General features: G+C 43.3%; 1 protein-coding gene across 2 annotated transcripts in view; it reads right to left on the reverse strand.

Moving 5' to 3' along the window:
• Nucleotides 1-12,159: 12,159 nt before the first annotated feature.
• Nucleotides 12,160-25,169, reverse strand: part of LOC121554279 (neurexin-1-beta) — a 256,949-nt gene continuing 243,939 nt past the window's right edge. For both annotated transcript variants that reach the window (XM_041867760.2, XM_041867759.2), the window contains one exon: nucleotides 12,160-15,543. In XM_041867760.2, coding sequence (XP_041723694.1) covers nucleotides 14,654-15,543 — 890 coding nt within the window. In that variant the 3' untranslated portion in view covers nucleotides 12,160-14,653. The remainder of the gene's footprint in view (nucleotides 15,544-25,169) is intronic.

Raw genomic sequence — 25,169 nt, forward strand, 5'->3', positions numbered from 1 at the left:
CATGACCTGTTCTGAAGATGGGCAGCAGGGGGCAGTGTTTCAGTGTTCACCTGCTGTGAACAACTCCAACAGCAAGATGCCTTGACTTTCTGCATGAATCTACACAATTTATAACTGTCATGGTTTACAATTTTGTTAATGTATTTAGATCACATGCACATTTTGATTAATCTATCAAGGCTAAATGACAAAACATATGCAATGTTTAGGCAGTCCTTTGACTCATTTATTGAGCCTGTATTTTTCTGCTATGGCTTTCACTGTGGAATGGTCAATTGATGTTTAGAGAAGATTGAATAATGCTTGTGTCATAGTGGGTAATGGAAGCCAAGACTGAATATTGACAGTTTGAGAACAGCAACATTACATGCAAGAGGATGTTATGTAAAACCTGCCTTGTAGCATTCTATTGTACTAGTGAAATGACTCCTTACTTGCCACATATATTCTTAAAAAGATGGCACATGGCAAAGGGACCCAGCCTGAATCTATTTCAGAATGTACTTTTGGACAAAATACTAAATTATTCTTTGAACACAATTTTTTTGCAATAGTTATAGCTCCGCTGAGGAGTATGCAAAGTCTCCTTTTTCAATTTGTCACATGATATCTTGACCTTCCTAAGTACAAGATTCTAAATGATCAGTTATTGTAGTTGTTCTTTGGGATTAGCATCTAATAGGTCTGACAACCTCTTGGTTGATCTCCAAACGAATTCCACAAATACCATGGCTATGTATGAGGCTGTGAAGTGCATGCCAGTGCACAAACAATTACCCAGCACAACACTGACAAAATATGCAATTTTGAAGCAAAAGAAGCTGAATACATGGCTGATAAGAAGCTGAATACATGGTTGTGTGAACATGAAATACTTTAGAGAAGGCGTGTTTGAGGGTAAATATTTAAGTTGGCCTCTGCAAAATGTGTACAGAACAATTACATGCATCATTGTGACAAAACGGAAGAGGCGACAGTTACTTCACTTTCCTTGAGAAGTGTCAGGCACTTGGGATTCATTTTCTTTGGATGTGTGTCACAGAGCACAAAATAATACATGTTGCTTGTTTTAAAGCTAAGGAGTGGGACGGTTCTCCTAATGAGCTTTGCTATGGTTCAGCACACCATGCAAATACAAACCTCCCTTGGAAGCAGAAGCTGTTACAATGTCCTAAATGGCAAATTCTTTAACAATCTCATACTGGACACACTCTGACCTGAATAAAGGTGCAATATAGATTTAACTCGTCAGCCTAAGGTCTTGATTTTTAGTTGCGTGTCAGTGTATTCAATTTAAAGAGTATTGAGATGGGTAGTGTACCAACGCACCAAGAGTTTTGAGATGCACCCCCCACAATAGAATATTGAGCTGCACCCCAAAAGTAGTATTGAGACGGGTAGAGTACCAACGCAACAATAGAGTATTGAAATGTACCCCATCCAAAGACTATTGAGATGCACCCCAGAAATACTCAGGAAAGAATTACATTAAATTGTTAGATGCTGCCACCCCCTCCAAATAAAAAACAAACATGGATTCCATGTTGTCACTCCTAGCGCGCACATCTGTCTGTTTCACACCTGTTTGTTTAGTTAATCAGCCTCAGATGGGAAAAAGAACGGAGCATGTGTGCGTAAACATTGACATCCATGTTTGGTTTTGATTTGGACAGGGGTGGTAGCAGCTAACAATTGGATTGGATTATTTCCTGGGCACTGCCTTGCGACGCAAACAACAATTTCCTTATCAGAACTGTCCACGGATATACTCTCCAACGTGGGAAAAGGGTTGCAAAACAGGCACGGGTTGGCAAATATCTCACACACTCTTCAAGACGGAGTGTTACTGTTAACATAACTGTACATGCGAGCCTGTAGGGTTAGGGCCAGCCCATTAACGTTGTAAGAATGGCTCATGGCTCACATCAACACCATCATCCCGGAAACCCTAGACACATTCCAATTCGCATACCGCCCCAACAGATCCACAGATAACGCAATCTCAATCGCACTCCACACTGCCCTTTCCCACCTGGACAAAAGGTACACCTATGTGAGAATGCTGTTCATTGACTACAGCTCAGCGTTCAACACCATAGTGACCACACAGCTCATCACTAAGCTAAGGACCCCTGGACTAAACACCTCCCTCTGAAACTGGATCCTGGACGTCCTGACAGGCCGCCCCCAGGTGGTAAGGGTAGGCAACAACACATCTGCCACGCTGATCCTCAACACGGGGGCTCCTCCTGTACTCCCTGTTCACCCACGACTGCTTGGCCAAGCACGACTCCAACACCATCATTGAGTTTGCTGACGACACAACAGTGGTAGGCCTAATCACCGACAACGATGAGACAGCCTATAGGGTGAGGTCAGAGACCTGGCAGTGTGGTGCCAGGACAACAATCTCTCCCTCAACGTGAGCAAGACAAAGGAGCTGATCATGGACTACAGGGAAAGGAGGGCCGAATGGGCCGGGGCTGTAGTGGAGCGGGTCGGGAGTTTCAAGTTCCTTGGTGTCCACATCATCAACAAACTATCATGGTCCAAACACACCAAGACAGTCGTGAGGAGGGCACGACAACACCTTTGCCCCTCAGGAGACTGAGAAGATTTGGCATAGGTCCCCAGATCCTCAAAAAGTTATACAGCTGCACCATCGAGAGCATCCTGACCGTTTGCATCACCGCCTGGTATGATAACGGCTCGGCATCCGACCGTAAGGTGCTACAGAGGGTAGTGCGTACGGCCCAGTACATCACTTGGGCCAAGCTTCCTGCCATCCAGGACATATATACTAGGCGGTGTCAGAGGAAGGCCCAAAAAATTGTCAAAGACACCAGTCACCCAAGTCATAGACTGTTCTCTCTGCTACCGTATGGCAAGCGGTACCAGAGCGCCAAGTCTAGGTCCAAAAGGCTCCTTAACAGCTTCTACCCCCAAGCCATAAGTCTGCTGAACAATTAATCAAATGGCCACCCAGACTATTTACAATGAACCCCCCCCCCTTTGTTTTTACACTGCTGCTACTCGCTGTTTATTATCTATGCATAGTCACTTTACCCCTACCTACATGTACAAATTACCTTGACTAACCTGTACCCCCACACATTGACTCAGTACCCCCTGTAGACAGTTGAAGTCGGAAGTTTACATACACCTTAGCCAAATACATTTAAACAGTTTTTCACAATTCCTGACATTTAATCCTAGTACAAATTTCCTGTCTTAGGTCAGTTAGGATCACCACTTTATTTTAAGTATGTGAAATGTCAGAATAATAGTAGAGAGATTTATTTCAGCTTTTATTTCTTTCGTCACATTCCCAGTGGGTCAGAAGTTTACATACACTCAATTAGTATTTGGTAGCGTTGCCTTTAAATTGTTTAACTTGGGTCAAACGTTTTGGGTAGTCTTCCACAAGCTTCCCACAATAAGTTGGGTGAATTTTGGCCCATTCCTCCTGACAGAGCTGGTGTAACTGAGTCAGGTTTGTAGGCCTCCTTGCTCGCACACGTTTTTTCAGTTCTGCCAACAAATATTCTATAGGGTTGAGGTCAGGGCTTTGTGATGCCCACTCCAATACCTTGACTTTGTTGTCCTTAAGCCATTTTGACACAACTTTGGAAGTATGCTTGGGGTCATTGCCCATTTGGAAGACCCATTTACGACCAATCTTGAACTTCCTGACTGATGTCTTGAGATGTTGCTTCAATATATCCACATCATTTTCCTTCCTCATGATGCCATCTATTTTGTGAAGTGCACCAGTCCCTCCTGCAGCAAAGCACCCCCACAGCATGATGCTGCCACCCCTGTGCTTCACGGTTGGGATGGTGTTCTTCGGCTTGCAAGCGTCCCCATTTTTCCTCCAAACATAACGATGGTCATTATGGCCAAACAGTTCTATTTTTGTTTCATCAGACCAGAGGACATTTCTCCAAAAAGTACGATATTTGTCCCCATGTGCAGTTGCAGGTTATGTCGATATAGGACTCGTTTTACTGTGGATATACAATGCTCAAAAAAATAAAGGGAACACTTAAACAACACATCCTAGATCTGAATGAATGAAATAATCTTAGTAAATACTTTTTTCTTTACATAGTTGAATGTGCTGACAACAAAATCACACAAAAATGATCAAAGGAAATGAAATGTATCAACCCATGGAGGTCTGGATTTGGAGTCACCCTCAAAATTAAAGTGGAAAACCACACTACAGGCTGATCCAACTTTGATGTAATGTCCTTAAAACAAGTCAAAATTAGGCTCAGTAGTGTGTGTGGCCTCCACGTGCCTGTATGACCTCCCTACAACGCTTGGGCATGCTCCTGATGAGGTGGTGAATGGTCTCCTGAGGGATCTCCACCCAGACCTGGACTAAAGCATCCGCCAACTCCTGGACAGTCTGTGGTGCAACGTGGCGTTGGTGGATGGAGCGAGACATGATGTCCCAGATGTGCTCAATTGGATTCAGGTCTGGGGAACGGGCGGGCCAGTCCATAGCATCAATGCCTTCCTCTTGCAGGAACTGCTGACACACTCCAGCCACATGAGGTCTAGCATTGTCTTGCATTAGGAGGAACCCAGGGCCAACCGCACCAGCATATGGTCTCACAAGGGGTCTGAGGATCTCATCTCGGTACCTAATGGCAGTCAGGCTACCTCTGGCGAGCACATGGAGGGCTGTGCGCCCCCCCAAAGAAATGCCACCCCACACCATGACTGACCCACCGCCAAACCGGTCATGCTGGAGGATATTGCAGGCAGCAGAATGTTCTCCACGGCGTCTCCAGACTCTGTCACGTCTGTCACATGTGCTCAGTGTGAACCTGCTTTCATCTGTGAAGAGCACAGGGCGCCAGTGGCGAATTTGCCAATCTTGGTGTTCTCTGGAAAATGCCAAACGTCCTGCACGGTGTTGGGCTGTAAGCACAGCCCCCACCTGTGGATGTCGGGCCCTCATATCACCCTCATGGAGTCTGTTTCTGACCGTTTGAGCAGACACATGCACATTTGTGGCCTGCTGGAGGTCATTTTGCAGGGCTCTGGCAGTGCTCCTCCTTGCACAAAGGCGGAGGTAGCGGTCCTGCTGCTGGGTTGTTGCCCTCCTACGGCCTCCTCCACGTCTCCTGATGTACTGGCCTGTCTCCTGGTAGCGCCTCCATGCTCTGGACACTACGCTGACAGACACAGCAAACCTTCTTGCCACAGCTCGCATTGATGTGCCATCCTGGATGAGCTGCACTACCTGAGCCACTTGTGTGGGTAGTAGACTCCGTCTCATGCTACCACTAGAGTGAAAGCACCGCCAGCATTCAAAAGTGACCAAAACATCAGCCAAGAAGCATAGGAACTGAGAAGTGGTCTGTGGTCACCACCTGCAGAACCACTTCTTTATTGGGGGTGTCTTGCTAATTGCCTATAATTTCCACCTGTTGTCTATTCCATTTGCACAACATCATGTGAAATGTATTGTCAATCAGTGTTGCTTCCTAAGTGGACAGTTTGATTTCACAGAAGTGTGATTGACTTGGAGTTACATTGTGTTGTTTAAGTGTTCCCTTTATTTTTTTGAGCAGTGTAGATACTTTTGTACCTGTTTCCTCCAGCATCTTCATAAGGTCCTTTGCTGTTGTTCTGGGATTGATTTGCACTTTTCGCACCAAAGTACGTTCATCTCTTGGAGACAGAATGCGTCTCCTTCCTGAGCGATATGACGGCTGCGTGGTCCCATGGTGTTTATACTTGCGTACTATTGTTTGTACAGATGAACGTGGTACCTTCAGGCGTTTGGAAATTGCTCCCAAGGATGAACCAGACTTGTGGAGGTCTACAATTTTTTTGGGCTGATTTCTTTTGATTTTCCCATGATGTCAAGCAAAGAGGCACTGAGTTTGATAGGTAGGTCTTGAAATACATCCACAGGTACACCTCCAATTGACTCAAATTATGTCAATTAGCCTATCAGAAGCTTCTAAAGCCATGACATCATTTTCTGGAATTTTCCAAGCTGTTTAAAGGCACAGTCAACTTAGTGTACGTAAACTTCTGACCCACTGCAATTGTGATACAGTGAATTATAAGTGAAATAATCTGTCTGTAAACAATTGTTGGAATAATTACTTGTGTCATGCACAAAGTAGATGTCATAACCGACTTGCCAAAGCTATAGTTTGTTAACAAGAAATTTGTGGAGTGGTTGAAAAATGAGTTTTAATGACTCCAACCTAAGTGTATGTAAACTTACGACTTCAACTGTATAGCCTCGTTATTGTTATTTTATTGTGTTACTTTTTATACAACATTTTTAGTAAATATTTTCTTAACTCTATTTCTTGAACTGCATTGTTGGTTAAGGGCTTGTCAGTAAGCATTTCACAATAAGGTCTACTACACCTGTTGTATTCGGTGCATGTGACAAATTAAATTTGATTTGATTTGAAGTTAGGTATTGGACTTAACCTAGGGAAATAAACACTTTTACATACGAAAGTAACTCAATTCATGCTGTAAATTCACTCAAAATGATATAAATAGGCACATTTAGGTGTTCACAGAAAACAAGACAGCTAGTACTAGTAGAAGCTTTTAAGTGGCTACTCCCTTTAGCAACTACACAATGTAGTCAATTGTTTTAAAAGCACAATAGATATCTCCCAGAAAATACAATGAAAACAGATTACCTCTGGACTCCAACTAAACACACTGTCCACACAGAAAACCTAAGAAAAAAGCACTGAGACTGGACTACAGATTAGATTCAACTTCATAAAAAGGAGTCCCGTGTAGCTCAGTTGGTAGAGCATGGCGCTTGCAACACCAGGGTTGTGGGTTCGATTCCCACGGGGGGCAAGTATGAAAAATGTATGCACTCACTAACTGTAAGTCGCTCTGCATAAGAGTGTCTGCTAAATGACTAAAATGTAAATAAAACAGCTTTCAATACAAAGTTAAGAAGCTGGATAGAATTGGAGGCGAGGTGCGGCGTGCATTGTTAGAGTGCAGCACCTCTCCTCTCTGTCTCTACCTGCTCTGGCAAAACTGTGGTAGAGGGCACAGACATTCTTAAAGAGTGCAACACCTGTCAATTGGACGGATTATCTTGGCAAATTAGAAATGCTCACTAACAGGGATGTAAAAAAAATGTGTGCACAACATTTGAGAGAAATAAGCTTTTTGTGCATATGGAACATTTCTAGGATAATTTATTTCAGCTCATGAAACATAGGACCAACACTTTACATGTTGCGTTTATATTTTTGTTCAGTATAAAACGTTGATCCCAAAAGTGAAACAATGATAAGAGGAAGAGAGTGAGAAAGGGCATAAAGAAAAGAGAAAAGGACACAGAACGAAACAAATCTCAGACTCGTGAAAAAGCTCTGCAGGATACATTCACCATAAATAATAGAGATAAACAAAGATGGGACAGCATATATAGATATCATCTCCTGTTGCATTAGTGCGGAGGATGATATTGCACTCCATTTTTCTCCTCCTGCCTCTGTCCCTGAAGACTTAAAGCAAAATGCATCATAAGGGCCAGATTTCTGTATTTTGAAAGTTACATATCTTGAAAACTTGATTCTTGACATGCAAAACATTTTGGGACTATATCAAGAATGGACTAATGAAACAAATACCAAAAGTTCGTTTTTGGGTAGAGTTTTCCTTTAAAGCTTAATTTTGATTAGCCATAGCCCTGCTGTGTTCTTAAGAGCCATCCATAGCAGGGCTGTGTTCTTAAGAGCCATCCATAGCAGGGCTGTGTTCTTAAGAGCCATCCATAGCAGGGCTGTGTTCTTAAGAGCCATCCATAGCAGGGCTGTGTTCTTAAGAGCCATCCATAGCAGGGCTGTGTTCTTAAGAGCCATCCATAGCAGGGCTGTGTTCTTAAGAGCCATCCATAGCCCTGCTGTGTGACTCCAGTGCAGCAGAATGATGAAAGATTGGTTTCATGTGCTCTGCCTGACCTCTTATCCAAATGAAATCTAGGAATTCCTTAAAGATATAATGAATTGGACCTGTTGCTGGGCACATGGACTTTATTACCTGACCCCTTCCTCTTTTCTATCTCTTTCTTCTCAACCCCTCTATTTTCCTCTACCCCATCACTGTTCCACAGTTGGTGATTCATCTTTACCTTTTGTAGGTCATTCCACCCTATTGCGCTCGGTCACCACAATGTCTTCCTATCGGGATTGTTGCTCATGCGGTTTCCCCTCCTCCCTTGGACTTCTCATACAGTGTGTGGTATTGTTTTCACCTGAAAGTGTGTGAATAGTCTGGTCAGCTTCAATATCCTCATTGGTTTTATAGAGTTGAATGGCATAATGAGTAGATCTTAGTAGAATAGAATCTAACTACCTTCAAAGAATACAACTCAGTAAACTGGATATTTGCTTCAATGCCACATTGGCCTAATTACAATGGCATATAGGCCTATTTAATGAGCACCTATTCATTATTTTGTCCTTAATTTGTTGCGCATGAATGAGCATATGATTAATGTATGATTCATCTAAAATATGATGAATTAATCAATTACAATTATGTAGATTGTTATTGGTAAGGTGGTCATTAGAATTCCACTGGGAGTGGTTGTATGGGCTGAGTGAATAAGCCTCTGCCTCTATAGATGACACACTGTGGTGTCTGCTGCTGGTCTCAACATTGCCTTTACTTCCAAAACACACACACAATGATGGTACCAGGTTACCATGGCAACCATGGGCAAAAATAGTAGGGGAAGGATGGTGCAGCTCAGGAAAAAGACACACACACACAATTCTAGGCTCACTCCTCTGTAGCGCTCTGGCAATCTCAGCTACCTATCTCCCCTTTGCAATACAGATCACTCCATCCCATCCCTGTCTCCCTCTGAGCTGCTCTTATCCTCTGACAGTCGATTGATTGATAAGCGCATTGAGAATGGCTCTATTCTAGTGACTAGTGTTTGGTGGCAGGTACCTACAGTATATGTTCATTCATCATGCCACGTCCCTGTGCTTCAGTATGCCTACATGGCTGCTGAGTTCTCTCTCTCTCTCTCTCTCTCTCTCTCTCTCTCTCTCTCTCTCTCTCTCTCTCTCTCTCTCTCTCTCTCTCTCTCTCTCTCTCTCTCTCTCTCTCTCTCTCTCTCTCTCTCTCTCTCTCTCTCTCTCTCTCTCTCTCTCTCTCTCTCTCTCTCTCTCTCTCTCTCTCTCTCTCTCTCTCTCTCTCTCTCTCTCTCTCTCTTTCTCTCCTTCATTCTCTCTCTCCAGGCTCCCATCCACACAGATAGCTCCCGCTACATATTTGACTTGTAAATTGAGCATCTATTTGTGTCATGCCCACCAGGGGCTGTCAATATGTCCCTCTGAATTCCTACACACTGAGATGGAAAGCGAGCGAACGAGAGGGAGGGGTGGATAGAAATGGAGAGAGGCTTCTGCTACTAGTATGGCATCAGAGAAAGACTCCCGTGGTTTCAACAGGCCCTAGATCAGTTGGTGTGTCATCAGACCCGCCCCCGGCGGTTCAGAGAGTTCTAGATCAGTAACACATGATGCACCCCATGGAGGAGACTTGAGTGTTGGGGAGTGGTAGGAGAGAGAGACTAGACCACTGTAGTGGAGAGAGATTTGGATGGTGTTAACACACAGCAGATGTTCAGCACACTGAAGCTATTTATTTATTATATATACACTACCAGTCAAAAGTTTGGACACACCTACTCATTCAAGGGTTTTTCTTTACTCTGGGTCTTCCATTCCTGTGGTGGTCCTCATGAGAGCCAGTTTCATCATAGCGCTTGATGGTTTTTGCGATTGCACTTGAAGAAATGTTCCGTATTGACTGACCTTCATGTCTTAAAGTAATGATGGACTGTCGTTTCTCTTTGCTTATTTGAGCTGTTCTTGCCATAATATGGACTTGGTCTTTTACCAAATAGTATATAAAATATAAAATGTATGCACTCACTATCTGTAAGTCTGTCTGGATAAGAGCGTCTGCTAAATGACTAAAATGTAAAAAGGTCTATCTTCTGTATACCCCCCCTACCTTGTCACAACACAACTCATTGGCTCAAACGCATGAAGAAGGAAAGAAATTCCACAAATTAATTTCTAAGAAGGCACACCTGTTAATTGAAATGCATTCTGGGTGACTACCTCATGAAGCTGGTTGAGAGAATGCCAAGAGTGTGCAACGCTGTCATCAAGGCAAAGGGTGGCTATTTGAAGAGTCTCAAATCTCAAATACATTTTGATTTGTTTATCGATTTTTGGGTTACTACATGATTCCATATGTGTTATTTCATAGTTTTGATGTCTTCACTATGTAGAAAATAGTGAGTAGGTGTGTCCAAACTTTTGACTGGTAATGTATATATATAGTGGGGGTAGATCAGCTTTAACATTTCAGATAGCTGGGTTGTTAGTGGCACTGGGAACTGAGACACACATACAACCACGTGTGCACACACGCACAGGAATACCTATTTATATTCCTTTTTGCCATTTCTCTAATTATTTCACGAGGCAATATGGGACACGATGTCTCTGCATCTTTGATGGCATGTTAGCAAAACAATACCCAGAATTCTATCATGGCCTGCCAATCAAATAGCACTGACGAGTCCCTGCCCCAAATCCCTTTACTGGTAATAGACTAGAAGGATAACCTGCCCTGTTCTCTTCAACGGTACAACTCCTAACCCTGAGGGATGCTCCTCTGTCATTTAAAACACTGTGCCTGGGGGAACACCCACACATTGTACATCACACAAGCCATTTGAGCATCTGACTCAGAGAACCAAGTGAATAAACAAGAAAGTGGGACTGAAGTCCCTTCGTGAACGCAAACACGCACAGAGTAACACACACTAATTTTACATGCCACGGCGGCTGCTTCAGATGATGTCAGAGCTGATGGCACATTGAGGGAAGCGATGCTGTATTCCTTGTGACGGCTGCTTTTGGGCTTGTTTACCGCAGCGCTTTTCTCAACAATGCGTAGCCATGGGGGAAATAAAGACGCCATAGACGTTTTGATGAATGCAGAGCGAAGCAAGCTCAGGAGGAACAAACATGAGTATTTTCAGAGAAAAAAAAGAAGGGATTTAGCGTCGGTGCAAAGCTCTCTCACTTCTCCAGACGAGTTAGGAGTGGTAATGTTTGAGGGGACCTGTGAGGGGACATATTGGGAAGGCGGGAGCAAACGGCCACGGCGAGGGAAAGAAGAGAAGGAGGGATGGAAGGAACAAGGGATGATGAAATGGAGAGGAAACACCAACAAGAATTGGAGGGAAAATGTGCACCCGGGGGGGCCCCAGGACCAAGTTTGGGGAAACCCTGACCTACCCTGCTCCAGATGACCTTACTCCAGATGTACATCATCTAAGGAAGAGTCCATCGTTGGAGGCCACTGTAAGAAGAGAGACTTCATCTTCCTCTAACCCCAATAACTCTTACCTGTGTCCTTGTGTTCCTTGCGCAGGTCTTGGTCAGATGAAATACCTCCAGGATTATGAGAGGATTATCATCACTACCAGTGGAACATTCACCTCTCTGGGGTTGGAAGCCAGATGTTCTTCATAGTGTGTGTGCTCATTATAAGGGAATATGGGATTTCAGCTGGTATACATTATGACTTATGTGTGTAGGTTAGGAAGCAATGCAGCACCTTTATGGCCTCTTCCACTCGCCGTTTATGCATCTTGGAAGGCAGACAGGCTTCTTGTTATGTTGTGATGATATTGGTGTATGTGTATAAATGGATACCTGTGCGTCATACATAAACTCGTACAATGACTTTTAAAAAGTGTGATGAACAAATGCTGGAATAACACCATTAATATCTAGCCTCATTAGTATCTACAGTGAGGGAAAAAAGTATTTGATCCCCTGCTGATTTTGTACGTTTGCCCATGTCTTTGTCAGTGGGCAAACGTACAAAATCAGCAGGGGATCAAATACTTTTTTCCCTCACTGTATAATGCAGCAGCTAGAATACTTATGTAAGTTGAACTAAGAGACACTTTGGTAAGAGTTATGTACAGGTTAAAGTAGGAGTGTTAAAATAAGTATTAACACCTTCCAACCTGAAAAAACACAACATCGGGAATATATTTAACTGATTGAGACCAACAGACCACGCAACAAGAGGTAGAAGAAGTATATAACCAAGTGTATTCCCCTCTGTTAATGTACACATATTTAGAGTAATCTCACTGGAACACTTTACAATAACATTTAGAAAGAACAGGAAGATACTGGGAGGAGGAGGATGGTTCGTTTCGCAATGGATTGAAAGAGAAACCGGACAAACTGGATGAGGAAAAAGATTGGTGGGATGGAGTCAGTCTCCAGACATGGCGGCCATTTTGATCTAGCAGTTATAGATAGAGATAGAAATAAAACAATAGAAAATAGTGGATGGTTGAGACCTTGTGCGGTCTTCAGTTAAATGGTTACATACAATCTGCCATTGTGAGAAAAGGGTGATGAGGGATGGAGGGATGGACATGGGACAAGAATGGATTGAGATGGCAGTAGGAGGGATGGAGGAGAGGTTTAATGTTTGTAACCCAAATCACATTTGCTTAATTACCGAAAAATAACATATACATTTTAAATTTCCCAGAATTGATTATCTTTGTCATATTTTTTCTCCGAACAGGAATGGTAATAGGGAAAACACATTTTCTTAGTAATGGGATGAGATTCAAATATTTAGACATTTCACAAACTTTTTTTGAAGGTTTTTCTTTTCTTTTCATGGTACAGTTTTCTTTTTTAATAGAGTTGAGAAAATTGGAATACTAGAGTTCTTGTTGTACATCTGCAAGGGAACTTGCTGTTCGCCTTGATCTGTGTTTTTTTCTCTCCATTGAACCTGTTTCACTGTGCTTGCCCTCATTGGCTGTCATCAGTCTTGACCAATGAGAGGCAAGAACGCAGATCCAAGGTAGCGTACACTTTCTCCCCAACACTAGGGGGCGACAGTGGGACTCCAGCAAATTAATTCACAATTTCCATCAAATGTCTCTCATTTTTCAGGGAAAGAAACTAAAAAACAAAAACAGCAAACGAAAAAACACTGTCCCACTCTTCCTTTTAAACTCCACCTTAGTGGGGCTGCGTTTCCCACTGTCGTTGAATGTTGGTCAAAGTGTGCATGATTAAGGGGATTGGTGGGGGAAATCGGTCTCACGTCAAGTATCAATTGTCCATCATCGTCCGTCCACACAGTCCACTGATGCGCGAGCATTAGGGTGCATTTCTCCTCTTATGATACACTCTCAGTTAGGTCCATAGGGTTTTTTCTCTGAAACGTCTATACATATATATATTTATATAGAACAAAGTCAGGTTGTCTGCTGGAGGTTGGTTTCTGGTCTGTGTGTGATAGGACTGTAACGACGTGAGCCACATCCTCTGCGGTAGTGGGCTCAGTAGGGGGAAATGCTGTGTGGCGCCCCCAAGAAAAACACATTAAGGATATCTGCTGGAAAACTGAAAGACGACCTAGGGTTTTGGCCTCAGTAGTTGTTTTGGCGGCTAAAACGTAAAACGTAGCATCCGTTGGTTGGTTCAAGGTGTTGTTCTCACACGTGGTTTGCTAGTTAAACGTTATCATCATCATTTTTTGTGTTTTCTCCACAGAAAGTTTATATTTTTCGGAAATGAATACTACATGCTTGAAACACAGCAGAATAATGTTGCATCAGCTCCTCAGGACCATAGACAGGGACAGAAAAAGACGCTCACGAGTGAGAGAAGGAGTGAGAGAAAGAGGGAGAGACTTCACGAGAGACAAGTGAGGTGAAGTTTGAATACTTGGATGAGGGAAGGAGGCAGATTTGACACCTAGTTTCTGTTTGTTGGCAGTATTTTGGTGTTACTGTACTTGGCTAGCAGTGGGGTTTCAATTTCCAATACAAACCCATCTAGTAGATAGAATCAATACATTTACGATTTAATATGTTAGCTTTTTAGCTATTTAGACCAGATACTTAACCTCTGATACAGACGAATAGGCCTCTGCTCAAACACTGATGGTGGTTCTTCCTTCGCTGTGTCTATCTATAGTCAATCACCATGCTTAACTCTGATTGTAGGCTATGTACAATACAATACCCTTTAAACAGTGCTGGATTAGCTAGCTCCATTGTAGCATGAGATCTGGGTATGGCTGTTGGCACAAAATTATATTGTATTGAGCGAGACATTGTAGTCAAGACTTTGTCTGTCTGTGTTTTCAAAGAAAAGTTTATGAGGCTATGTGAGAAAGAATATTACTGTACTGAAGAAAAATCGCAATAATATTTTTAATAGTTGTGAAAAAATAGGACTGTGTGTAGATGTAATGAAGATGTAAAAAAAGGTGTCTGTGCCAATCCCATCCTTTCTCCCTCTGCTTTAGGCTCTAAATGGGTTGAGGAGGAACGCGAGGAGGTCATTTTGGCAGCAAGGTAACCTACATACTAAACAAAATAAAACTCTGCCAACAAAGATGTTACTACTTACTTTACAGTTCTCAGGTCATATACTGCCTTACCTTTCTCCTTCCTCTACCTCCATCTCTCCCCTCTCCACTCTCTCCCTCCCTTCCTGTCTCTCTCTGTGCGTCTCCCTTCGTCCTCTGTCTCTGGCTGGTCTCAGACGTAGTACTCCTTGTCTTTGTTCTTCTTGTTCTTGGTGGTTGTCTTGGCTGTGCCCGGCTGCTTCTCCTTCACCAGGGTGCCGTTGCTCTGCGTGGCCGAGTTACTGATGTAGTTTCGGCTCTGGTCCACCTGGTAGGAGCCCTCGTCCCGGTTACGGTACTTGTACATGGCGTAGAGCAGGATGAGGATGCAGAGGGCAGCGGCCGCCACGATGCCCACCACCATGCCCGTGGTGCTGCTGGACTCCCTGATTACCTCTACTGCGCCGGGAGGCCCTCCTCTCTCTGGGGACGTGGGGTCTGGGATGGGCACATGGGGGAAATTGGGAGGGTAGGTTATGCCTGGGACGTGGCGGTGGCGGTCAGGGTCGGAGGAGGGGTGGGCGGGCGGCAGCAGCACCTGGTCCCGGGTGTTCATCTTGCCGGCAGGGTTTTTGCTGCTGCTGCCAGGCTTGTTGAGCCTGGGGCCTAGCTGGTTGGGGTTGGCTGTGGGGGTGGAGGACAGGGGGGGGTGGTGGGAGTTGGGGGGCCGGTGGGAGAAGTGACGGTCGCGGGGGTTATGGACGCCGCCCTCATTGGGGGGAGGGGGGAGGACCGTCCTGTCGGTGACGAGGGGGGAGTTTTTGTAATAGTCCTCGTCGTCTGACTCGGTCATCTCGCCCGAGCCGTAGGCGGACACCTCGATGGGCCCCGCCTCCTCGCAGTCCTCCTGATCCAGTGGGCAGGGGGGGCGACCGTTGGGCAGGGGGAGGGACTCTTTGGTTGTTTCGAGGAAGGGGAAGAGGGGGCGGTAGGTGGGGGGCGGGGGGATTACGGGGTAGCGGGTGGCGATGGATGGGGGGTCTAGGGAGTCCACCGTTATTATGGGCAACACTAATTCACCTCCTAGGACAAGAAAGAGACAACGGAGGGAAAAGAGCGTTAGGGAAAAACAGAGCGTCCTCTCCAGACCAAAAAAGAAAAACAACAAAAGTTCAAATGAAAACAGCAACACCATTATTAGAACAGCACTAAAACCTGACATGAGGTCAGTTCTAAAGTTGAGTTAGTCTCTAGTCTTCTATTTAACGAGTTACGATGACTAAACAGATGTACAATACATAGTATAAAGATAATAATACATTTTCTGACTATCCTTACATCTCCCTTGCTCTAGACTGAACATGACTATACATATATGTTACTGTTGTCCTTGGACAACATGTTTAAAAGACTAAACAACAGATCAACATCTACTAGATACAAGCTATCTTTTGCTGTCTGCCTGTCTATGCTGTTCTATTTCTACGCTAACTCTTAAGTTTTCTTTGGGTTAAATAAGATAGCAAACCACGGAGTTCAGGTCACTTACATCAACAAATTGGCCGCATGATTTTTGCATGAAAAAAAAAATTACAAAAAGAAAGCTGTGTAAGATTGTTCTTGGATAGTGATAAACAACTCCCCCCCACCCCCCATATTCTTTTTATTTTTGTGTGTGTGAAAAATCTAATAATTCTCTAAATAATTCATTGTGCTTTCATAAAGAATGGCTCAAATCCTATTCTGCCTGGGGGCATGGTGATTTCTATGGCTCAGTTCTAATTAGCTGTAATCTGTATTCAAACCCTGAAGACCAGCTGGGGGAAACTGATGCCCCTAGTTTCTACCCAGAAACATAGTCTACAGATGCGGTCCTAACACCCACCTCCCTCCCACTAGATATGCTAAAACAAGGAACATAAAAAATCCTATTCCCTTCTACCAATTATCACCCGACACAGTTAATAACAATTTCTCAGATCTTTATGCCTGATCTCTATGCCTTTATATTCAGTCTTAGAGGGGATTGAATTATTTTGTGAACTACTTTTTTGTCCTTTGTAGTATAATCACACCCACAGTTAATAAAACATGTTGGGTGTTACAAGTCAGTACATTGCTTTAAAGGTAGGTAGGACAAAATCATTGAGACAAACATAGGAGTACCAATTGGAGATGTTAAACATAATAGGAAAATGTTAGCAGTACATAGCACAATATCAATGACAAGTTACATTCCCTCTTCAAAAAACAATTTGCTACCCTCTGCCGCATCCCATAATCTCGTTAGGGTCACAATCACAGAAACAATTAGCAAAAATGTTAGGGGCAGTTTAAAAGATTATGACATTTCTCTTTATGGACAATGATAAGGTAACTCACAGAAATGTCCATAACATGAATCATACATATTCTTAACCCTTTTTGAGTTGATGAGGTAAATTTGTGTATCTAAACGGAATAGGGATCGGATAAAGCGAGTGAGTGTGGTGTGGGGGATTCTAGAAACGTGTATTGAGGATATTTTGGGCTGTATTTGTCATCCCCAGGTCAACATATCCCACAAGTGCTCAAGCCCCCTCCAAGCCCTCAAGCCCCATTTTTTGTGACAACCCCACAATAAGTAGGGCAAGGGACTTTCATAAGGGTTATAGTGCAACTTTTACACAAAACCTTTCAAAAGATAATCAACAATAATACACAGAGCAAAAACAAGGCCTTGAAAGGGAGTAAAAACATGAATGCTGAGAAAGAGAAAAGTTAGTCAGTATTCAACCTTATAGGATCCAGCCCATTCCCAACTCATACAACTCCTATTGCACAGTCAAAATGGCTATGTTACCCTGGCAACATAAGGGTGCATACTTATGTGAGTATCTCTGTGTCTGAGGGTTGAGATTCACCTTGAAGAGAGTGTTGGCACATTTGAGGAACAAAGTAAAAATAAACAGAGGAAATGAATAAACCATTAGCCCAAATAAGATAGAAATATGGAATATTGGATGATTTGTCATACATATTCTGTAAATTCGTCAGATTCTGAGCAATGTTTCCAATGTTTCACTACTTTCCTCTCTTCTGGACTCTAGAGATATTTAGCTTCTATTCTGACTCGCTGGATAAGATAGAGGTGCATCTATCTTTACCTTGCCATCTGTCTGTATGACTGAAACGGTGCCAGCGGAATACCTCGCTGTCCGCCTGCCTCTCTGTATGCAGTCTACCCCTCGCTGTGTTCCGCTACTGCGTGGCCCAGTTGCAGGTGTCTGACACTGAGCGAGTGTTGTCAGAAAACCAAGAGCAGTTATGAAGCCGTCCAGCATCTGGTGGAGCTGTTCAATGTGTGCCCTGTCTACAGAATGATAAGAGGGTGAGAGGTGAATGTTTGGTGTTGTTGCCGCAATGTGATTATATCTGTGAAGAAATGCCACTTTGTCAGAGTAGTTGCTAAAGATGATTTGTGCACCTGCTTCTACGTAGTCATGATCATTAGGTGAATCCAATACTTTCTTAAAAAGTGGATTAATTTATTACTGTTCACTTTGGTTCTAATGAGCATATATGAATGCGAAAGTGCAAACGATACCAACACTCTCTTCTTGGCACATAATTCAGCTTTGTGCCATAAGCTTTGTCCTTGGTGCCATACTTGGATAGGAAAAGTTACTGTTAACCACAGTGCCAAGGATGGAGAAGATGATGGGTTCTCAACCCTCAAACACAGACCCACACAGACATCTACATTTATAGCTGTACTCGTCTCGCTTGTCTCTTCACTGAGTGTGTCTTTGTCTGGACACAGACCTATCAACACTGGTATACCTCCCCTTCCCATGACTGTGCCCGTAAACTGCATATGCAGCTTCTGATTGGTCAGATCACACCCATAGGTTGGCCACACCATTGGCTGTATGGTGAATCAGCTGGTGTGAATGGACACGTTCAAACAGGTTTCAAATGCTTCTGTCATCATCACACTGAGAACTGCCAAGAACCCATAGAGAACCCATTGCGGTGCCCTTCGTTTGGAAGATTGAAAATCCACTTTACTCTCTCCATTGTAAAATGATTTGACCTGTCAAGAGCGTTAGAGGATGACTCACCTTGTTCAAACCAAAACTCAAAGTGGGTATGTTTTTTCTCTCAGTGTTAAAGATGGATACTGATGCATCGACGATGGATGCCAAACAAACACTGGGACTTAGTTGTTCTGCCGATCAAGTTGGCTCGTCCTGAGCCACTTGAAATATTAACGGTTGAACGACCGTTCAGAGTTTATATGCTGCATAAAGAATGAGCTTTGATTACATTGTGAAGAGAATAGAGTACATAGAGAACAGTATGTTCTAGTTTCTCTTTAATGACTACTCTAATCATTCTCCATCTCCGCAATGGTCTACTATACTGGATAATAATCCATTTCATAAAGACTACATTCTTGATTTAGTTAAAGGAAAACTCCACCCCAAAACTATCTTTTGGTATTTGTTTCATTAGTCCATTGTTGATATAGTCCCAAAAATGTTTTGCATGTCAACAATCAAGTTTTCAAGATATGTAACTTTCAAAATACAGAAATCTGGACTGTATGGCGCATTTTGCATCATATGATGCAAAATGCATCATAGGGGCTACATTTCTGTATTTTGAAAGTTACATATCTTGAAAACCTAGTGTGCGTTCAATAGTGAAAAGCATTCATTCCTTTCAACATAGACAGTGCATAATTGAATAAACAGTCCACACATGCCGTCCTATGCCCTGAGGGTGGGTAATGTATTCTGACGTTGATCAATGAAGATACGTTCACCACGTATGGTTGATTGTAACGGATTGCTTTCCACAGTGCTTTTCTACACAACACTTCTGGATGGGTTCTATGAACTCTCCCTGGTGTTGGCTTGGTCGGCAGCCTAGTGTTTCTATCTCAGCATGACGCAAAGTAAAGGGTGCAGAGGCCCCGACGAGCACTGTTTGATCCTGGGCTGAGTCAATGCATGAAATATCAATGTACCCTCTACCCTCTTCCCTCTTTTCCTCTCATTCTTTTTCTCTTCTTTGCCTTGCTGTTTCTCTCCCTCTTTTCTTCTCCCTCTCCATCACTGTCAGTGTTTTCTCATCTCTCTCTAACATATTTACTGTCAGTGTTTTCTCATCTCTCTCTAACATACATTACATGACCAAAAGTATGTGGACACCTGCTCGTCAAACATTTCATTCCAAAATCATGGGCATTAATATGGAGTTGCCCCCCCCTGTTGTTGCTCCTAGACGTTTGCACTTCACAATAACAGCACTTACAGTTGACCTAGCAGAAATTTGACAAACTGACTTGTTGGAAAGGTGCCACGTTGAAAGTAACTGAGCTCTTTAGTAAGGCCATTCTACTGCCAATGTTTGTCTATGGAGATTGCATGGCTGTGTGCTCGATTTTATACACCTGTGAGCAACGGGTGTGGCTGAAATAGCCGAATCCACTAATTTGAAAGGATGTCCACATACTTTTGTATATATAGTGCATTTACTGTCAGTGTTCTCATCTCTCTCTAACATATTTACTGAGATGTTTTTTGTTTGTTATTATTACTTTTCTTAATCCACAATGGTACTTAAGACTAGAAAATGTGTTAGTATAAAAAACAAGGGACAGATGTTTCATCCAAATGAAGTATTTGCAGGGCATACTAAAATCCACAATCTCATTAACGAAAAAAGAAGAAAAACAATCTGGCAAGATAAATTTGTTAGAAATTGTTCACAGTTGTAGGTAGACGTCCCATGGCGATTCCGGTTATTCTAACTGTGCTAACATCGTGGCCCGGTATGGTGGCTGGAGAGATATTTGGAACCCCGTCATCTTTTGTTCATTAATATTATTATTTTGTAATTACATTTTTAATGTGATTTCTTGAACATGAATTTATTTTTAATAGGATATGGCTACAGTGTTTTTTTTCTTCCTGAGGAGATTGGAGCCAAAGCTGGTTGATATTCTGTCTCAGTGAGTGTATTGGATTTGAAGTACCTCATAAGACACCCAATATACTATATTGATATACAGAAAATGCCTCAACTCTAGTCTCTGTTGACTTATGGAAATATATGCAACTTATTAACCAGCACAGGTTGGCTTCCTGGGAAAATCTTTATCTAGACACTGTATAATATATACGCAAGAGGAAAAGGAAGATATTGCTACAGTCAATGTGATCATTTTTAATTGCCCTGTATGACCCAAAATGGCTACAGCTATGGAGTCAAGAGGGTATATAATCTAGCTAAGGTGATATGAAATATATCAACATCACCATACAGATGCCCATTGAGCTCAATGGGTCCGTTTGTCCACATGGGGGCTGCAGTGCTGTCTATGAGAAGTTAAAGGGTCTGGGTTTGGATTTTAAATCACATTACATTATTTCGGTCTCACCATCTGTTCTTTAAAGGGGAACATTCATGATCAATTATGTATTGCTATCTCAGAGCAGATCTGGCCAGGGAACTGAACTTTTGATCTCACTCTGTGATAACCCTGTCACCTGCTCCTCTCATGATACGTTACTGTAGGGTAAATTAATGGATGAGAGAGGGGGAGAGAGAGAGAACGAAAGAGCGGGGGGCAGATTGTTTTTTGTTGTTGTTTTTTAAAATTAAAACGTACACTCTACCTGCAGTGAAGCCACTCAACATTTACATTACATTCCAGTCATCTAGCAGGCGCTCCCATCCAGAGCGACCCACGGGAGCAATCAGGGTCAAGCGCCCCGCCCAAGGGCACATTGACAGATCCCCCACCCAGTCGACTCGAGGACCCAAACCAGAGACCTCTGGGCCACCAGCCCAATGCTCCCAACTGCCAGGCCACCCGCCGTCCTCAACCATCCAAGATCCCCCCCGCAGTTCCCCCCGAGAGCTGCCCCTCAACCATCCAAGACCCTCCCACAGTCCCCCCCCCGAAAAACCTCCCTCTCCATTCCCCATCCCCAACCCCTCCTCCATCTCCACCCCCTCCAAGCCACCATCCCTTTCCAACCCAACCAAAACAACTACCCATCCGTTGTGCCAACAATCAATAAAAAGAATCAAAGAGAAAAAAGACAAGAACAAAGGAAAACAACAATGTAGAAACAATAGACATTGAGGACAATAAAAATGAAAACAGCCAGAGGAAGATTGTTAGCAGGCTAGAGAGAGTAGACTGAAGCTAGCTGTGATGTATCTGTGTCTGTCTGTGTGTGTGTGTGCCTATGTCTCTGTCTATGTGTGTGACTCCTCCAAAACTGATGCTGCAGTGTAGATAGCAGGGTTTTGTTAAAGGGATCCCTGATATGTATTCTCCCTATTCTGGCTGGGGCTCATTAAAAGTGAGCGAAACCAAATCCAGGCTTGTTGGATGATGTAATTACAGCAAGCCTAACGAGGCCAAAGATTAATTAGCCCGGTGGGAGATGCAGGAAGGGCAGATAGAAAACTAATCAGAGGGATCCCACATTTCTCTCTCTCTCTCTCTCTTTTCCCCCTCTCTCTCCTCCGCTCCTTCTCTCTTTGGAGAGTAAGGGGACGTGACGCACATCTCAACGCCAATCACCCCTCCAAGATGTGGCATTTCGCTCCCTCTCTCTACCTCTCTGATGCGGCCGCCTCTTTCTTTTATGATCCGTCTCACTCCTCACCCTCTCTGTCGCTATTCTAGTTCTCTCCCCTTCTTTATCTTTGTCTGTGTGTTTTAGTGTGTGTGTCTGTGTGTTTGTGTATGTGCCTGCCTGTGTCTGTATCTCTCTTTGGACTTGTCTCCCTTTAGACTCCACTGAAAAGCCATCAGAGTTACATTGTTTGAGCTTTCCGCACTTTCCTCTGCGGAAGTGTTAAAAACACAAACACCCTTTAAAGGGAGGAATAAAACAAAACCGGTAGAACAAGATGCTCTCGACTGTAGTGAATGAACAGAAAACACCAACACTCCTTTACAATTACAACTCTACTATCCTTACTACTACTGAATATAGCCGTGGAGCCTATAAGTATTGTTTAACATGAACTAGCCTTGCCACAGTGGAGCAGCTGCTTGTTACAGTAGGGAGCTAACCGTATTGATCAATATCAATTCTCATTAGTGCTCCATCCCATGTTTCAGAGACAAATCAAGGCCGTCTCTTCCAGGTCTCCTGCAGGTCTCATTGGCTCATATCAGATCATGACTAGTGGCTGTGGCTGTCTGCAAGATTTACAGCAGTGGAGGGTCCTTAGATGAGGAAGGGAGGACCTCCTCTGTGAATTTCATAAAAATGAAAATAGTGGAACATAAAATTTTCCATAGTTTTTAGATAAAACTATACTAAATATATTCACGTCACCAAATAATTGATTAAAACACACTGTTTTGCAATGAAGGTTGCAGCATGAACTCTTACAGCAGGAACTGACATGTTGTCCTGTTATGTGGGCAGCTTGTCTCTCCCTTTTCTGTTTCCCTTCCTCCTTGTTTTGTCCCCTCTTTGTCTGTTGTATCTGTATGTGTGTTTGTCCCCATTATGTGGGTGTGTCTGGAGTGGATCGGGGGGCGTGCTCAGGATCTGCCTCTCCTGTGCAGCTGCGGGTTGTTTCCAGTGATTCCTGCCTACGCAGCTGCATCCTATTCTCTCATCAACCTGCACTACTAATTCCTGGGCATGGCTCCCCACCGGCGCCAGATCGTTGTTCTTACTAGAGCGGTAACTTGGCTCACCAGTAGAGTAAATTGTCTTTGTCTTCAGCCTGGCTCTTTACTCTCCTTAACCTGTCGTTTGTTTTGTCTTCAGTTCAGACATACCTCCCAACCTGCCTGCCTGCCTTCCAGCCTGCCTGCCTGCCTGCCTGCCTGCCTCAGCCTCTCCTTCCTCCGGAGCTGACTAGCCCACTCTGTTCCTTTTCTTCAGTTGTTTTTGGACTAAGACAAATTGAACTTTTATTAAAATAATTTTTGTTTCTTCCACTCCCTTAGTCGTGTTTTGTTTCTCTGAGTGCTGGGTTTAACCATAGCTTAACATGTCCACCCAATCAAAGGATCAGAGAATGAAACTAGGAAAGCTACAGCTAGCTAGCACTGCAGTGCAGTGCATAAAACGTGGTGAGTAGTTGACTCAAAGAGAGAGAAAGACAATAGTTGAAAAGTTTTGAACAAATACATTTCTTCAAAAAAGACAGAGAATCAAGAAAGAGGGAGAGCGAGACATTTCATAGTATTTTTTTCACTTTCACTTAGCTAGCGAATGCAGCTAGCTAGTTTAGTCTACTCAAACACCCGGCTCAAGAGGGATGCTATGTTAGCTAGCTGGTTATGGCTATCCAACACTGGAACTTCCACTGGGGCCAGCTGGTGTAACTGCTAAACTGCTTGCTGACTGTACACTGTTCTGCATGATTGTAATGGGTTTACTAATGCATTAATTCTATTAGCTATGTTGACTATGACGTTAGCTGATATGATGACAACGATGAAGGCTGTGTGTAGCGGTTAGCGGTTATGATATAACGGTTTGGCTTGGAAAGGTTTTACAATGAGTTACAATGAGCAAAGGGATCATGCTGTTTGTATGTGGCTGCTATGAATCATTCCACCGATTCTGTTGAAAAACGCTTCTTAAACGAAAGCAAATGGAACAAAACGGGGAAAAACATACTTGAATTTGTCCAACAAACTCTCATTTGCAACTGATGGACTAAAGATTACAGCCTAGATCAGCTAGATGCAGGCAAGAGAGTGCAAAGCAGTATTGAATGTGTCACTGTCTGTTACCTTGATTACCAACTGTGCACCTACATTATCAACTTTCATTCATATAGTTATAGGGAACATTCGAGTATCATGTAGCAGCCTAAACCTATCACTGTTACATTATCGGCCTCCCTCATCTTAAACGGCACCGACTGCCACTGGTTTACAATACATAACCTGACTGGGCTGTCTGGGACAATGGAGACTAGCAGGAGGAGGGGTGTGTGTGTGTGTGTGTGTGTGTGTGGAGGATAAGGGTGTGTGTGTGAGAGAAAGTGAGAGAGAGAGATTTTGTGTGTGGGTGTGTATGTGCACGCTTGTGTTTGTGTGTCTTTCACGGTCTTGTAGGTAGCGGGGATGATGCTGTCCTGTCTGTGTGATTGTTGTTGTGTCTCAGCGGTGATGGCCAGGCTGAGGATAAACTTTCTGCCAACAGAGTGTCAGAGACAGACTAGTGTCTTGCTCTTCTCTCTAGAGAGATTAGTTTTGGGCAGCAGTCAGTCTGCTTCTGATAAGAAGACAATTGAGCCTCTATTTCGGCTTCCACCACCTACAGTGAAACCACACAGAGAATTGATGTAGTGTAGAATATTTTGGCTTAGTTTAGATCAGTATTACCTAATAAACACAGCGATTCTCCATAATCTCCACCCACTTAAGGTGTAATAAGCGTTTCAGTAGATTTTTAAAGCTGCCTTAACATTATTGAATCAAAATAGTCAAAACGTAATAGAATCTATGATGAGTTCTATTCCACATCAAATGAAAACATTAATGTAAAAAACTGAACGTTAACAAAATGTTCCTGATGGTTTTATAAAGGTTATTCCTAGCCTAGAGTTATTTCTAGACCTCCTAGGTTGTTTAGCGTAAGCGTTTGATTTGAGCCTTCTGGAAAACACAGAAACACGCCCAGTGGAGCTTAGGTCTGGCAGTCTTAGCATTCTGATTCATG

This window comes from Coregonus clupeaformis, chromosome 39 (assembly GCF_020615455.1).
Source record: "Coregonus clupeaformis isolate EN_2021a chromosome 39, ASM2061545v1, whole genome shotgun sequence".
NCBI lineage: Eukaryota > Metazoa > Chordata > Actinopteri > Salmoniformes > Salmonidae > Coregonus > Coregonus clupeaformis.